Source organism: Microtus pennsylvanicus, chromosome 6 (assembly GCF_037038515.1).
Source record: "Microtus pennsylvanicus isolate mMicPen1 chromosome 6, mMicPen1.hap1, whole genome shotgun sequence".
Taxonomy (NCBI): Eukaryota; Metazoa; Chordata; class Mammalia; order Rodentia; family Cricetidae; genus Microtus; species Microtus pennsylvanicus.
The window spans coordinates 48,928,601-48,946,542 of NC_134584.1; the positions used below are offsets into that span (position 1 = coordinate 48,928,601).

The 17,942-nt window shown below is 43.2% G+C and overlaps 1 protein-coding gene across 1 annotated transcript in view; it reads left to right on the top strand.

The window, feature by feature from the left end:
- Pik3r1 (phosphoinositide-3-kinase regulatory subunit 1) overlaps nt 1–17,942 on the top strand; it is an 82,631-nt gene that overhangs the window by 40,325 nt on the left and 24,364 nt on the right. Inside the window, exons 3-4 of the mRNA XM_075976173.1 lie at nt 16,876–16,968; nt 17,634–17,708. Coding sequence (XP_075832288.1) covers nt 16,876–16,968; nt 17,634–17,708 — 168 coding nt within the window. The remainder of the gene's footprint in view (nt 1–16,875; nt 16,969–17,633; nt 17,709–17,942) is intronic.

The window sequence follows — 17,942 nt, forward strand, 5'->3', positions numbered from 1 at the left end:
AGACTCAGAATTCTTCCAACACCTTTTGGAGTATTAGGCTTTGCAGATTAGACAGAAAGGGTGAAGTTAGATGCACCTCATGGCTCCCCCATCTTTATTTCCTTGAGTTCCCAGTTCTGTGGCTTGCGCTGGTGACTGATTGGGACTTTGAGCCCCAGTAGCCACAGGAGCCTAAGATTTGCAGACCTGGTAACTCAGGGCCCTTGGAGTTCAGTTTTATTATCTCTCTGAAGGCCCTATTTTAGGGAGCGAGACCCTGAATTTGTAGAGAAGTCTTTAAAAACAGTATCAGTTGATTCAAAATGGCTGGGTTCAAAGCAACTGATTTCCCCACCTAGATGATGTTTCCCGTTCCTTACTGGAAATGATTTGAAGTGACTTATTAGCAGTGTTTTCTCCGCCCCACTGTGTTTCTCTTCAGTTAGTTGTTTTTGTTTTTATTTTAAGAATCTTCAAACATAATATATAAAAAACCCATTTTGTGATGTTTTAAATGCAACATCAATTTATGACTTGCTTCCTGTACTCCCGTGGTGGTAAAGTTGATTCTGGTCAAGTGAGCGTGTTGGGTATCTTGATCTCTACTGTTAAATCCATCGTTGTGTGGTGTGTTGATGACCTTAGACTTTTCCAGTGGTTCCTATCAGCGAGCAGTCATTTCCAGGGAAAACTGTTCCTCGCATCTTTGCAATGAGAATTGGGCTCGATGCTTTGTGAAAACTGACTGTGTCCTTGAGCCCCGGATCATTTTCGTTTTATAGTTTCTATATCAATATGATGGATTTCTTTTTTAGTCAGCTGAAGAGGTGGGTTTTTGTGTGAGCAAAGGCCAGAGGCTACCTGCAACCTTGAACTTTCTCTTAGACTGGGGAAGATGCTCATTGGGAGGGAGAGGGGGGATATAAATGAATGTGTGGTGTGTGTGTGTGTGTGTGTGTGAGAGAGAGAGAGAGAGAGAGAGAGAGAGAGAGAGAGAGAGAGAGAGAGAGAGAGACTATGAATGGGTAAATATGGAGGAAGGAAAATATTGGTAAGTTAAGAAAAAAGGTTTGGAAAAGGAAGGGCAGCTGTTCAATGAACATAAGCCCTGTATTCTAGTCTGGCCTTAGTGAATGACCGTGCATTCCCTTGGGTATTTGTGGCTTGGTGACCTTGCAAGGTTTTGGGAGTGGTGGTACCTTGGACCTATCTTGCAGTGTAGAACATTCTCAGGCATGGTCACTGTAAGAAGAAGTCAGAAGTACTTTATTGAGACTTCCTGATGTGCTAGGTGCCACAGAAAGCTGGATACTGGGCTGACTGGTCCAAGGTGGGAGCAGCCCCAATCACCACCACATCTGGACTCGCCCTAACCTCCCCTGAATGTCTTGAGTCAGAGTAGTGAGTAATAGAATTCGGAACTTAGGGAAACACAGGTAGCTGGTTGACATGCGGAACTCCGATGTCCCCTCAAACATCATCTTTTCTGTCTATCAGAAAGATGGTTGACGCTACAGAGTAACCACGAATTAAATGTGGCTCAATGCAGTCATGGTAGCCAGTTGGAATATTTCATGTACAGGGTGTGAAATTCTTGGGCTGTATTATGTCCTGCTGCTGCTTTTATACATATGCTGCGCGATTATATTCTTCCTTCATTAGCTGATTTTGGCAGAGTACTTTGACATTTCTAACCAACCACTTGCTGTCATTTCTGAAGGAGACTCCACACCGCTGAGATCTGCTCCCTGTTCTGTGTTAGTTGTGCCTATTCAGCGCATGCAGCAGCTGTCACCCAGGAAGTGACATTTCTGAGGGAGATTCCCTCTTGGGAAACATAGCTTTCTGTTCTTTTCTTGCTGCTTTTCCTGAATAATCATTTTTCTTTAATTTGGTGTCTTTCGTTAATTTATATTATGTGATCCAAGATGAAAATTGTCTGCAATTCTGGTTTCTGCTGCCCTTGCGCCCCACCCCCCCCCACCTCCCACAAACACCTTGCACTCAGAGAGAACAAAAGACACTCACCTCTTTAAAAGAAACTCTCTTCTGGGCCCAAACTATTAATAGATATGAGTTATGAAACTCATTGCTTCTCCTAAGTGCCAATTAGGGGTTGGTTGAAGCTCCACAAGTCACGAACTTACAGAGCAACAGGCAGCATAGCCACCCATGCGAGAAGACGGTGTCACAGCATAAGGAGCTGCTGCATGGCTCTGTTCTCTACAGCCATTTCTTCCTTCCTTCCTTCTTTCTTTCTTTCTTTCTTTCTTTCTTTCTTTCTTTCTCTCTCTCTCTCTCTCTTTCTTTCTTTCTTTCTTTCTTTCTCTTTCTTCTTCCTTCCTTCCTTTCTTTCTTTCTTTCTCTTTCTTCTTCCTTCCTTCCTTTCTTTCTTTCTTTCTTTTTTTCTTTCTTTCCTTCCTTCTTTCTTTCTTTCTTTCTTTCTTTCTTTCTTTCTTTCTCTTTCTTCTTCCTTTCTTTCTTTCTTCCTTCCTTTCTTTCCTTCCTTCCTTCTTTCTTTCTTTCTCTTTCTTCTTCCTTTCTTCCTTCCTTTCTTTTCTTTCTTTTTTGATTTTTCAAGACAGTGTGTAGCTTAGATTGTAACCACCATCCTTAAAAAATAGTTCCATTTGTTTTTAAGAATGAGGTCATTAACCTGGATGTTCTAGAAAGACTGAATTGGTGGCGACTGTGCTGTAAAAAAATGTACACCATTAGAACATCTTATCAAGAAGAAACAGAGCTCACTGAGGTGCTGGCCTCTGCCTCTAATATTGGTAGATATTTCTACCTCCGCCCCTTCTATATTGTAACTTCTGTTCATTTGTCTTTCAGCCAATAAGGGCCATGCTAATGACCCCTAATTTTATAAATGAAATTATTGCAGCTCATATTGTCCAGATGTGAACCTAAGCAGACCGTGGGCTTTCTGACTTAATGGCTCAGTGATGCCAGCCTTTCCCTGCTAATTGAACCTTCTGTCATCTGCAGTCAGCGGACGAGGGGCTCGAAACAGGAGGCGCTCAGTCAAACTTCCTGCTCATTTTAGGGGAGGCCAGGAGCAGATGGAGAAGCATCAGATGCAACAACTTTATTAATCACACCACTTCACTCTAGTCCCGCTGATGTCCCGACCTCATGCTGGATGCCACGACAAACTCTGGGACAGCTGACTTCATATTGCAGCAGCTTCTTTGCTTGTGTCAAATGCTGTGGGCGCTCCCAGCTCCTGCTCAGCTCAGCCCAAATGCTTCCCCAGGAGGGCTGATTCATTTGGAGTGGTTCCAGCTATCAGTCAAAGTGCACTTTCCTATTCAACCCTCCCATAATACTGCGGTATAGTTCCTCAGCTGTTTGTCTTAATAATTTTAGTTTTTAAATAGATACATTCCCCCAGATAACCAAAGCCACACCAAGGAAGACTCTTTGAAAAAGCGCCGCTGCCCACTCCAGGGTCCCCCATCCTCAAGTCACCACCGCACTGAGCTGCTGGCTCTATCCTGAGCTTGTTCCGAGTATGGCATGAGTAGAAACGTCAGCCTGTAGAATTCCCACTTAATTCTTTGATCTGTTACAGTGGAAGTGATCATATTTTACATTTATAGGAATAAATAAAAAGTTAATGTAGCTGCTGCAAAACTTAATTCCATACCTGCCTCCATTCAGGGCCCCTGTTGCAGGGCCCTGCGATGCCTTAGAGCGCTAGTCTGACGTCTGCATGGTGACCGCGTCATGTATTCCGTTTGATTTCTTTTCAGATCTGTCTCTTCCCTTCCAAAGTGAATGGTCAGTTGGCAAGGGGCAGAACTGTGCCCACAGGCTGTTGTCGTATGGTGATTTTCAGGTGTGAGGAGAGGTGACTGCCACCATGCTGGGGCCTGTTGCCAGTGGGTGGCTAACAATCCGATCTGCTATGTGTTGGGTGGACTCTTAGGGAAAGAATGTGCTCTGTAGGGAGCTGAGCCAGTCAGGTAGTTCTTGGTTTCCCCAGCACCATTCTAACTTTGCCATCTGGCTCCGGGCTGTTGTTTTTGAAGGCCCCTGGGGAGTCCCTTGAATGGGAGGCTGGCTCTGAGGAGTTCAGCTGTATGAGAGTCTCCATGCACCCCTTCACCCCCCATAAAGATGGGGATTGTAGAGCTTGCTCACAGTGTGGTGGGAGATTGTATTTGGAAATTTCAGTAAGAACCGCTCAAGTACAGGAGTGCAGAACATAGTACATGTTAACCGCATCACAGTGTCGGCCATGACTGCTGACATCTTCGTGCCCACAGTTCAGCTGCCCCGGGCTTAGTGTATTGTTTCTGCTCTTGTGTGGTGTGGGATTATTTTCCATGACCACATTTTACAGAATGTATGATTTTTCTGAAGAATTAAACAACTGAACGGCAAGTCCCCACTGGCAGACTCCTCAGAGTCACCACCTCTGCCTGTCCTGTCACTGACTATAGTTCCCAGGCAGACTCTTCCTCCCCACCCCCTTTCTCTCAGAGCCCAGCAGTGCTCTGAATGCATTGCTCAGAAATCTAAAACCACCAAAGGGGATTCTTTGATAAACAACTCGGAAGCATAGAGGAATGAGGGCAAGAGAAGGAAACCAAAGGTAACTTGGAAAGACACACGCTCTTGGCGCTGTATCCTCCGCTGTATCAAGCACTCATCAGGGGCCCTTGATGCCCACACCCATCTCTCCGAGTCTCTGTCCTAAGCACCAGATGAGACTGGTGAGCTTTTCCAGGTTGCCATCCTGGCTCCAGAAGTACCCTGAGTGTGTAGTGTGGTTTCCAGGTCCGAGACTGGCCCTATTCTTTCCTCACTGGCTGGCTTTTTGATAGTCTCAGATCCACGTTCTTCCCTCCCCACCGAGTCCACTGCTGTCGCAGTCTGGTTTGTAGCAGTCATGACTTACATACTGGCCTGTTACCTTCCGTGAGGTCGTTGTTAGGAAGTCACCAGAATTCTTGAGTCTCTTTGCGTGTACTGCTCTTTCTGGCAAAGTGAAAACATACACCTAATTTGCAGACACCCTGTTAAGCCCCGTACCCTGGGCTCAGGATGACAGGGTATTGTATGATGATGTAGCAGACATCGCTGCCCCCTCTCACTTTCTAATGTTGTGCACACGCACACACACATTTGCAGTAACCTGTGCATAGTGTTGACACTAGCTGTCCCACGGGCACCTCACATTGTTCCCAGGGTTGCAGTTGCATGGCTGCTGAGAGCACAGAGTTACTTTTTAAAGTGATTCATGTACAGGACACATGTAAATTTATTGATTTTGTATTTAGCTATGTTGTTGCCTTCCCAGACCCTAGGATTAAGCAATTATTATGGCCGATCAGATTAATCCTTGGTCATTTCTCTCGGCTGCATAAATGTGGCTCAGAGATAGTGAATACTGCAATTTATTTAAAACCACCACGAAGAGAAGTCACGCCATGCAACAAGGCTCACACAGGACGTTTATTGGAAAAGAAAGGAGAAGGGCAGAGAAAGGGGCAGACACAGGTCCCTGGGGACAAGAGTGGCAGAAGAGAAAGAGAGAGAGGGAAGTGGGCAAAACCCACCTTTAAAGGGGAACGTAGCGAATGTACACAGGAGCTGCTCTTAGTGGCTGTTACTGAGGACGCATCCTGTCAGGACCCAAGGGCAGGCCAGTACAGATGCCTGAGAATACTAACCCTGAATGTTTAGTCCGAAGTTACCAGACTCCCTGCCCACAGAAAAACCAGGAAACCATTGAACAAATCCTTTACCTCTTGTCTTTTTGGATTAATTTTATTTTATTTTTTTATGGGATATAGTGACAGTTGTGCCCAGAAAAGGATCTAAGCATATATAGAAAAGCAAACAAGCAAACAAATCAATAGAGGTCACAGCGCGAGTACAGCTGTTTGTTTGTTTTAAACCCCTTCCTGGTTTCTTTGTTAGAGTCCCACAGTTTGTTATTATTTATTTATTTAGTTTTTTTAGTTTTTTTTTCGAGACAGGGTTTCTCTGTAGCTTTGGAGCCTGTCAGAGTCCCACAGTTTGTAAGTGACCTCAGACATAATCTGTGGATGAAAATGTGTCTGTAGAAGACTGTTACAGAAGCAACCGACAGGCGGAGCCCTAATGCAGCCGTAGGGTGATTTCTTTCAACTGCTCCCCTTCAACCAAGTTGCCGAAGCGCTCGCTCTTGGAGCCAATTGAAAACATCTGTTGTTTTATTTATAGCTACAATTTCTAAGAAGCCTATTCTATAGCAGTTGAAAAAGGAGTTGACAGCTCATAATTCATAAAGTTACCGAGGCTAATCTGATAGAACAAAATGTACGAAACTGCTTCCCATGGTGCAGGCACTATCACTTCCTGTTCGGGCCCAACAGAGAACTGGTGGCTGGGGGGGGAGGGGCGGGGGGGAGCGGAGCGTAGAAAGGGTCTATCTCTGAGATGCTAAAGGCAGAAAGGGCTCGCCACAGTGCAAGCATTCCCCCCCCCCACACACACACACACACTACCCTCGCATTCCCCTCCCCCCCACTGAGTCACGGTGCTTTTTCATTAACAACATCCCAGGTATTTCCATTTATAGAAAATCGACATTTCCCCACCATTCCCACTTGCAGCCAGGAAGTTTCAGCTGTGTCCTGTCGGCAGGGCACCGTATTTCCACTAAGAGCGAAGGTGTTGATTAAAAAGCCCGACTGGTCGCCTCCTACCCAGAGTCCGGCTTCTTTTAACTTCACTTCGTTTGGCAGTTAGCGCCTTGGTATTGACTTGACCACTTCACCCCCACGGGCTTGCAAGCAGTTATTAGCACATGCGCCCTCTTCAGATGTCACCTCCCTGTTTGTTAGCTTATTCTGAGACTCGTTGGTGGAATGAGGTCAGATGTAATCAATATATACTTAATATTTTTGCTACAATTCTATCTGCAGTGCTTCCTGGTGTTGCTGTTAAGAAAAAAAAAAGATAGCCTGGCAAAAATAACTCCCCGTAGCATAGTACTAGTTGCAAATGGGAATGCTTTTAAGAGAATGTATTGGTACACTGCATCTTCAGCTTCAACGGACTCACCCAACAGTCTCAAAGTCATAACCAAGCTACGTCCATTCACTTTGTTAATGAAGAGGTGGGTACATTTTTGTTCATTTATTTGATGAACATGACATCTTTCGAAGCAGGAAAATATATTAGCCCACCAGAATTAATTGCCCGTGACAGAGGCGGTCAAGGCATATTGCTTGACCCTTCATGCCATTAAAATTGTGTTGGTTTACTTTTATCTTAAGACCATTTGCCTTTATTATATGGAGGTAGCATAGTTTATCTGCCTGTGATTTTTTTAAAAAGGTTTTGTTAATGAAGGAACTCCGACTTACAAACTTATTTTCTCCCATTTAATAGAGAATTTTCCATTCGATGTTTTTTGAGTCTTTGATCTTGTTTCCCCATTCCACGTGCAACCCATCTTCCTCTTGTTCTTCCTTCCCCTCCTGAAATTCTAATCACTATATATATACTTATACAGATATATGTATATATATTCATTTTTATTATCTACTTTACATGTTGGGTGTTTTGCCTGTGTGTATGTCTGTGTAGTACATCTGGCTTCAAAGGCCAGAAGAAGACATTGGATCTGCTAGGGCTGGAGTTACAGCCATTGTCCACTGTCATACGGGTGCTGGGAATTGAACCCGAGTCCTGGAAGAGCAACCAGTGCTCTTAACCACAGAGCCGTCTACTTAGTCCCCGGGTCATTTTATTTTTCACTGGCCCTTTCTACCACCTGATGATTCACAAAGAGTCCTTCATATTTTGCCAAATATGATAAGTTGGCCAGTTATTTTTAGCTGAATAAACCCAATGACATTCTTAAGGAAGAATGTGCTTAGTTTAGCCTTATGAGAAAAATATTTAATAAATGCTGTCCTGAAAATATTTAGCCTGGCTGAGTGAGTTGGCAAAATTTCAAACCAGATAAAGTGCGAGCCATGGTGAGAGCTGGCCCACCAACCCCAGCCCAGTTTGAACAAACATGCTTCTTGTCACCAAGGCCTCCAAATGTTGCCAAGGTCATTTACATCAGTCGCCTGCAAAGTTCTCTGCAGCCTCTGCTCTTGGCCATGTCATCTCCAGAATGCACCAAGGGGACCTCCCAAGACAGCAAGACATTCAAGTCGATTTGCAACTTTCTGTTGTACTAACTTTGGGCCAATCGCTTTATTTTTCAAATCTTACTTTCCTCGTCTGTAGGTTGAGGATAACTATAGGCCCTCCCAGACCTCTTCAGGTTCTAACTTTAATACTTCGAAGCCATTGGGAGCAGTGGTCATGGCCTCCACGGCTTCTCCAATGCCCCATTTCTCTCTGCCTCCTCTCCGAACCACACACCAAATCTAAGGAGCCTTTTCCTTGGCTGGAACTTGCCTTGAGACCTCAGTCAAGCTGTGACTCCTGCCGTCCTTCCTCACACAGGGGTACACAGAGGCGCCAAGCAGCCCGACTCTCTGCTCCTAGGATCTGTGGACGTTGAGTTAGGTAGGACATCAGATCTAACCCACACAGTCAATGCCATCTGCCCAACACAACTGAGGGGCTTTGCCACTGAGGCCCCTTGTAAAACCTACCAGTGAAGCAAGGGTTCTCAGTAGCAGGAGCCAGAGAGTCTGGCTCTTTGAATGCTCTTCTCTCTATAGTTGGTACACTCATCCTCAAGTCTTGCTCTTTGACAGTGTGGTCTGAGATCTTGCAGCATGGGTACCACCTGCAAGCTGTGGGAAATGCAGAATCCCAGGCCCGCCACCACACATGTTTAAGAATTATTGATATGAAGGTTTGGACAGCTTTCCCCTACATAACTGTCCGATACAGTCTGACACGCAGAGGTGTTTACTAGATACTTCAGGAAGAGTTTGTATTTGTTACTGACTTTTCCAAGACAGAGGGGTTCTTTTTGTTTTGTTTTACATATGTTTGCTGATACATGAGCTCAGATGACCATGGAACTTTAGTATATTCTGGGAACTAGATGAAGACCTAGTGAGCCTCTTCCTGGCTTGTATTTGGCCTCCTTCCATTCATCCTCTCCTGGAAGCAATGAGAGCACTACTCTCATCCTGAAGAACCTACCCCCATGACCTTATCTAAACTCAATAACCTTCCAAGCCTGGCTCTGAGTATCGTCACTTTGGGGATATGCTAGTACTTCAAAGGGCTTCAACCTATGAATTATGGGGAACACGTACAGCCCGTGACAACTAATTTGTACCCCTTATATTGAGATGCACTGAAATATTTATGTATAACATTTATGACAAAATATTAATTGTAGCGTCTAGGTGGAACATAGCTAGGCATTTGCTGACCAATTCGTTCAAGTTTTCAGTATATTTTCAGATATCAGAGAAAAGCCCTGGCTCCCTGGGGTTCCTAGGATGGGAGTTGGTGATTCCTTTGTGCCTCTGATTTGCATCCAGGCTTTCTGAAAACTCTCAGTACTGTTCAGTTGGACCACTTTGCCTTTTTGGCAGTTTTTCTTCTCAAGCTCTCCCCTCCCTGGGCCAGCCAGCATCTGCTTCTACTTGGTCAGTGGTTGCCAGCCTAGATCCGGCTTCCAGTGTCTCTGTAATAACTAACTGTCCCATCCATTTTCTCTAATTGCCTTTGGGTCTTCTCAAATTACAGCTTCTGATCGGGCTTCCCTGTAGCATTTGTAACGTGTTTTATAAGTTTGACTATGAAATTTATTATTGAATTGATGTGGGAGAAACACAAACATCACGGCCCCTCCCCCCCATGTAGTTCTGCTATATTCCCCATCTCCGACTGTTATGAACAGGAGGTCTCTCGTTGCTTCAGTGTGCATAATGTTGTTGATCAAAACAGAGTGAAAGTGGAGGAGAATACATTTACTGTGTAGCTTGGGGAGGATACAGATAAACTCACGCTGCTGCCAAGGTGGCCTTACTGGAACCCACCAGTAAATATTACGGCCATCACCTTATGGGATTGAGTATCACACGTCTTATGTGTTACAGGACTCTCTTATAGCAGTTACTACTGAAATATGGGAACCTTTAAAGGAAATTTGGGAAAACGTCATAGGTTTCTTTCCCTAGCCAGAAACTGATGGAGAGACAATTGGCCCAAGCTGAACACATGTGCACAACTTACAAGTTTATGACATTGGCCAAATGACTTAATTTCTCTACCTCTGTTTCCTTGCCTTTAAGTCAAGAATAATAAAGACACCTTTGAACTGCTGTGAAAAATAAATAAGAGCATGTGTGTAAAAGAGTGTGGGGACACGGCCCCTCGCTGGTGTCCTTCATGCACTCGTTCAGCATAGAGCCAATTCTATGTGCAGGAAATGTGATTTTTTTTTTCTCTCCCCATCCCCACCTCCCTATTCTTTCCTTTACGGGGCATCTGAGTCAGGCTTCAGATGAAATCTCTCCAAGCCAACAGACCCAAAGGCCAACTTCCGTATAAATCACTGGCCTCGAAAATTCCTTGGATTCAACTGTAAATATTTTCTAGGTAGGAAGTGTATGTGTGTGTGTGTGTGTGTGTGCGCGCGCGCGCACGCGCGTGCATTCACTCTCTTCCTTGTTTACCTCCTGCTCAGCATTTTAATTTGCTGTGCACTGTAAGCTGTCATCTTTCCATCAGATTCCAATTTAGGTGATAAGGATCACAATTAATTAGCCTGCCTGTGGAAGATTAAGAGCAACCTCGTGCTTCAGCATTCTAGTCACCATAAGGCTTTAGCAGAGGCCATCAGAGACAGACAGCGCTGTGTACCGGCTTGCGCTTCAGAAGACCTTTGTCGCTGATGCTAGTCTGCTATGGAGAAATAAAACGAAGTGGGTGGAGTCTTCCCCTCTTGCTTTGCCCTCCGACCTGTGGAGCAGAAGAGATACGGGGAGGTGAAGGTGGAAATGGAAAGAACTAAGGAGCGTAGGGCATCTACGAGGACTTTCGGACTTTAAATCTGTGAGCAGTTTTGAAAAATTCCACGTTAGTAGTTACCTCTGAAAACCATGTGGTCATGCCTGAAGATTTATTTCCTATCAGTTCCCATTTCTCATTGCCTGTAATTTTATCTTCCTTCCCCTTCAAAATCAAACCCATCTTGTTTCTGGGAGATTAGTATAATTTATTACACAACCATTTCAACTTAGTTTTTCTTTCACATTCAGAGAACTGACATCAAATAACTTAAACAGAATAGTATTATGGTCAAATATAATATTTGAGTTGACTCCTAAAGAGATACGGAGTATTATTTATAGAGCAGGAGGCAAAATGTTAATGTCAACTCCATCAGACATGCTTCAAGCTTTCCTCCATTAAGAAATATTAAGAAAACTGTCTTAATATCATAGATAGTTCTCATCTTAAATTTTCTTATCATGAATGACTATTTAAAAATTTATTAATGGGGCTAGAGAGATTGCTCAGTAGTTCAGAATAATGACTGCTCTTGCAGAGGACCAGGGTTCAGTTCCTGGACTCACATGGCGGCTTACAACCAACAATAACTTGAGTTCCTCCTTGAGCACCAGGCACACAAGTGATACCAGGCACACAGATTTGCAGACAAACATTGATGCACATAAAAACAAAACCTTTTAAATCTTTAATCATAGTAAAGATTTCTGGAATAATTCCAGTATTATGCTTTCTCTACTCTGGGTACTGTGTCCACTGACTGAGGTTGTGTTGTTCTCCAATCCTTACTAACCTCATATGATTACTCCCATATTACAGATGAAAAAATCTCAGGTCCAAGTTAATTAACTTGTCCAAGACTGCTATCAGTAACTGGTACTATGAGGATGGTACCCCTGTCTCTTTGTGCTTTTAATCATGGAAGCGCTGCCGATGAAACCAGTGTGTACCAAGATTAACGAACCCACGGTTTCTTCTCTTTTATTTTGTTTTTGTTTTTTAACGCTAACTGTCTTGCCCAAAGAGCGCACCAGCTTTTGATGTGGTTTGCAGCCCGCAGAGCTTAACAAGTTTGAAGTCCAGGGTATTAGCTGTTCTAGGTAGACAGTATGAACGTGTTTATAGAGTTTGTTTAAGAACAGAATTGGGGTTGCTTTGATTTGTGTCCACTACTTTTTTTTTTTTCTCTTGAAGTTACAAGAGAAAATTGTCTCAGACAGAAATAAAGCTTGGAATCAGCGAGTCAGTAGACAGTTTAACATCTTGATTTAATATCGGTCCCCATTTGCATATATCCTTTTTTTCCTGTGTATTTTGAGTTACATTTTGAGGGGTAATGAGCAGGTTTTTTTTTTTTTAACACACTTCCAAGCAGCTTCTATTAGGAATGCAATGCTTGGCTTGGGCAGCCTCTGCCGTTTTCATGTTTCTGCTTAAACTTTCCGCTCAGTCCTGCCAGGCACTAACTTTAAAATGTCTTTCTCTTTTCTTTCTTTTTAATTTTTTTTAATGGGAAAGGCCTCCAAAAGGTGCAGCTGTGTGTTGGTTTCAGCTTGCACTTAGCAGCGGTGTTGGCACCACAGAGCGCACAGAGCGCTCCTATCTCCCACGCACCGCTGGTGCCCAGGAGTGTTGAGGCTTGCCCGACTTAGTTTGGGAAGGGCTTCAGTTGGGAGAGAGAGTCTCTTCTGTTATGTGTGGTTGGTTGTCACCAGGGCCTGCAGAAAGAGCAAACAGAAAATGCGGCCTCTGTTGTAGTGTGAGTGGTTTCTTCTATGACCTAGGGCTCTCTGGTTCAGCGGAGTTCTTGTGAGTGGGAAGGAAGGCTGGCCAGATGGGTCTGCCTTTCCTTAGCAGTTATACGTGGTTAGGTTCTCCCTTCTCAGATCTTTCGACTGTTTTTGCTTGGTTTCCTTTTCCTTGCACAATGTTGATTTCTTCCAATGAAAACTGATTTGGCTGAGTGAGACACTGGGCTTGGATGTGTCGGGAAATCCACGGATGCTTCCAGATGCTTCAGACAATGAACTATGGCAAGCTTCCAAGTCAAAGGGCATTCCTTTTCATGTCAAAGATACCTGGAAATTTTACACCAAATGGAATTTATGTGTAAAATTTAGAAGTTTGTGTTGCTAATTTGTGTTTTGCTTGATAGTCCCAACCTGTATGTATGCTCTGTAGTTTTTTGAGAACAAATATTTGGTGCCGTTATTTTTTTTCAGACTATGATTTGATCCTCTTATTGTGAACTAATCAACAACTTACCAAGCTTAGTCATTCCCAGTAATTGCTGCTTCCTGCTGCAATCTCTTATGACGAAATCTAATGACAGATATATAGACGTAGTGTATATAATGGAATTAGAGAATAGTTGGGTTTAGGATTCTCGAGGAAAGTAGCACTTGTTTTGGAATACAGCTTAGAATTCTAGTGATAATCCCACTGTCTACAGCGGGTGACAGGAACTTGCTCTATTACCTGGGTCTACATAGTTCCGAGAGGAAGCACGTTGAGTGAGAGACCTTATACTCACGAATAGGAAATCCTGGAATTGTTTTGTATTCATTGTCTCACCTTGTAAATGTTGTCTTTTAAAGTTCCTCTTGCCAAAGCACTATCAGCTGTTGTGCTTCATGCCTTTGGCCGATAAAGCTGCTTTCGTCTTAAAAAAATTCAGCTGGACCTTCACACAGTACAGCTTCCTACACGCGTGTACAGTGATTTGAAAAGACCAGCGTTCTTGTAGATATGTGGGGACCCCCACGGTGGTTTTCAGAAAAGTGGGTATGAGTGAAACAAAAGATACTTTGTAGCTCAGGATAACTGAAGACAAACAAAAAGAACCTCTTTGCCAAGGAAGAGCGGGAAAGACAAAGGAAGACAAGAGAGTGCGCTCTTTCCTTTTCTTTTTTCTCAGCTGGAGGAGAAATCCGGATGGAAGTGCCTCTGCGGCACTTGGAGAACCAACAACTGTTGGGTGCATATTTCAATCACAATCACATGAAATTTTTAATTATCATTTAATTTGGTTTTCATATTTGCCTGCCTAAGTGATCATGTTGATTAGATTTTGGAAAGAGATAAACTTTATTAAGCAATTCCGATCTCAGTGCCAGCTTTTGTTGGTTTTTTTTTTTCCTCCATAAAAATGCTTATGTTATATATGGGAGTGGATTTGATGAAGTTAGTCGCATGAGTGCAGGGTGGGTATCCGTATTTCCTACTTAGCTGTGGGCTTTTGGATTTGGGACTGTGTTGGGGTTCTTTAGCAGGAAAACACTGTATTGAATCCTGGTTGATAGCATTTCTTAACATCATTTCTCTACTGCCAGGTTCCCTTCTAGTGCATACATACAGGGGCAGAATGACCTTCATTTTGTTCAGTGTAGAACGGGGAAGGTCTTTGTGGGAGAGGATACTGTTGTGAGCTCAAACATGAGAGCCAAGGGAAGTGGTTTATAGTTTATCGAAGGAAATGAAATTGTGTGGCCTTTGCTGCTGCTGCTGGTGTGTGTGTGTGTGTGTGTGTTATTTGCATTTCTCTTCTAACCAGCGTCTCGCTGGGTAGCCTGGGCTATCTTTTAACTTGTGATCTTCCTGCTGTAGCCTCCCACTTGCTGAATTAGAGACCTGTACTTCCAGACAGCTTAATTTTTTTTTCATTTTACAGTGCTTTTAGTTAAAATGATTATAAACTTTTAATAAACACATTTATATTATAAACACTTTTCAAAAACATTTCACATCTGAACATTTAAAACTGACTGTTCTCGTTGCTCGGTTTCTCATAGAAATCACCTACAAAGTCAAACTTACTACCAACTCAAAACAATTCCTACCCATATTCTTAGACACACCTTGGTTCCAGGAATGAAGTCCTCCACCCACAGCCTTGTACACAGTAGCTGTCTAGAGAATTAAGGCCATTTCTACTCTACCTTTATCTTGCCAAAAAGCTAGGGGAATGATGTCATGAGGCAGAGTCTCCCAGGAAGCCAGATGGAGAGCTTTGTAGGTTACTTAGCACAAATTTTGAACAAAAATGTCTTCATTCTGAGGTCCGTTGGTTCCTTAACTTTTCATTAACAGAATTTGCCTTCACCCGGGTTCTCAGATTGCATGCTTAAATACTGTGGTCACAACTGCATTTGCCTACATCTGTTAATTAAACTAAAAAAAAAAAAAATCAGCTGCTGAATTTTGCAGTGGCTGCATTTTATTGTAGAGCAAGCCTGTACAAATGTTTCTCTCATCACAGAAAGTGTCATTGTATAGTGTTGTGATAGTTTTCCTGCAAAATTTAGCTCTTCTGTCATTCTGGTGGCTGTTGTGGTCAGTATAGTTAAATGACAAGTTCCATGGGTCCATCTATACCGGGCATGTTGAAATCTGCAGGGGTCTTAGGACAAGGGGTTTTAGAGTTTGCAAAATGACTTCCTAAGTCGTACTTAGTCCTTTGAGGTCAGCATTTAATAACACTGCTTTTATATTCTAAATCTGTTACTATTCTACATTGATTCTTGGTACTTGCAATGGTTTAATTAGAATCTTTTAATATCATATACATCTTATAATAATTATACCACTAAAACCTCACTGAAACCTAATTATGACCATTTAGTGAAGTATACAAACTGTCCTAGATAAGATGCAAGTTACGAATCATAAACACCTGAGATTACTGGATTATTGAAAGACAAGTTACTCCTGAAGATGTTTTCATTAAGATTCACAACCCTATATTTTGAAGTTTGAGAAATTTGAGGTGAAATATTTAGCTCCCTCTTCTGGCACAGTTTTGAAAAATACTTTTACTTCCATTCCCCCCCCCCCCTTTTTGAGTGAGAAATATGGTCAATATATTGTCAGGAAGTAATTTGTGATTGTCGTGGCATTAGATATTTTTGTATAGTTACAACATTTGGCAAAACATACACATAACTTATGAAGATACCGTTTATCAAAGTGTTGTGTTTCTTGAGACTGGAGAGATAGTTCAGTAGTTAAGCGCACTTGCTGCTCTTATAGTGGATTCGGGTTAAGTTTATGAATCCACTGAACTCACGAACAACTATAATTCCAGGTCCAGGGAATCTGGTGCAATTTTCTTTCCTCTACAAGTGCCAGGCACTCAAGTAATACCATATACATCATATACATATATACCAGCAAAACACTCATACATACTATGAAATAAACCTAAAGAGCTTTTTAAAGTATCTTATGTCCTACACATACACGTGTGTGCGTTCAGAAAGAAAAAGTTTTGACAACAATTACACAGGGGTTTAGTTTATTGTTAGGTGACTACTGGGCATTGATAGAATTCAGTGCAAGGGTCCAAAAGAACGTCCAGTTGCTATGATCAGCTATTCAGTTATATATCATGATAACACACTATCTCATGAGATTTTTATCTAGTCTCTCCAACCTGAGCTGCAGTTCTTTCATAATAACCTAGAAGCCAGACTGATTTCAGATTTTCTGAGCTCCCCAGATTGCGCTCTTAAATATCAATGTGCCCGAGACATGGGGGTGAAGAGAGCTGTATGTTGCAGCATCTCTCGATTCTCCCTGAACATCCAAGCTCCAGTCTAGCCTGGAGCCCCTCTACGTAACCCAGGTACCCTAAGACAGGGCAGTCTGTCCTAGGAAAGATGCCCCAGAGGAGAGACCTTCAAAGCTCTGTTGTCAAGGCCTTCTGGGATTCTTGGTGGGCGTTTGGTGAACATTCTGAAAGGGGAAAAACAAAACCCAGGTATGTCCCTGGGGCCCCAACAGTGTGTAATGTGGTAGAGGGCTCCCCTTAGCTCCGTTCTGTGTTTATTCTAGCTCCATTCTGTTATGGATTGGAGTAATTGAATTATTTATGCTTAAATATTCTGTATTGTGGTTGAATGCACTTGACTGCTGCACATGAAATCTAATGTTGGGAATTTCTTTATTTTTCAGCTTTCACCCTTCCCGATCTGGCTGAGCAGTTTGCCCCTCCTGATGTCGCCCCACCTCTTCTTATCAAGCTCCTAGAAGCCATCGAAAAGAAAGGTAACCAGACTGCTAGAAGGAGTTAGTGTTAGACCTTTATTTCGTGACTGCTATACTTTATATGTATCCCTGGACCACTCATTATGTGAATGTCTTACTGGTTGCTGTGAACAGAGGCTGTGCTAACCACACTAGCTGTGTGGGTCTCTGTAACAGGGAAGAATCGTGACTGATAATTCCTAACTCTAGAGAAGTGGTTTTCAACCTTCCTAATGCTGCAACCCTTGAATACAGTTCCTCATGTTGTGGTGACCCCCCCGAGCTCCAATTATTTTCATTGCTACTCCATAACTGTATCTTGCTGTTTTTATGAATTATAATGTAAATATCTGTGTTTTCTGATGGTCATAGGCAACCCTGTGAAAGGGGTCACAACCCACAGGTTGAGGACCACTATTCTAGACTACTACGTAGTTACTATGTGGGAGTTATTCAGTTCTTCCTAATTTAATAAATATGATTAAACTGCTTTTTAATGGCCCACTGGAGTTGCCAAAAATTATTGACAAACTAGATAACAACTAATTGTCGGGGTTGGCTTCCAAGGATATTCAGCACGCATCTAGAGTAGATGCTGGGTGGAAATGGGAATGGCCCTCCGGCAGCAGGCTCACCGAGTCTGCAGAGAACTGTGTTGTGCACACACGGTCTGTTTTGTCTTTCAGGACTGGAATGTCCGACTCTCTACAGAACACAGAGCCCCAGCAGCCCTGCAGAATTACGACAGCTTCTTGATTGTGGTGAGTCACTTCACCGGACTGTAAACGAGGATAAGCTCACCTTTCTGTTTCAGATGGCCCGCCCCCACCCCCATCCACACAACACCTTAGGTCTCAAAGGAGTCCTCAAAGCCTGCACAGTGTCCTCTGCTCAGTGAAGTTAGCCGTGCACGCCTTGGCTGTGTGGCCCCTGAGTGGAGGCGTGAGTGTGTGAGTGTAAGCTGTGAGCTCTCAACCTTTTCCGGCACGCGAGCC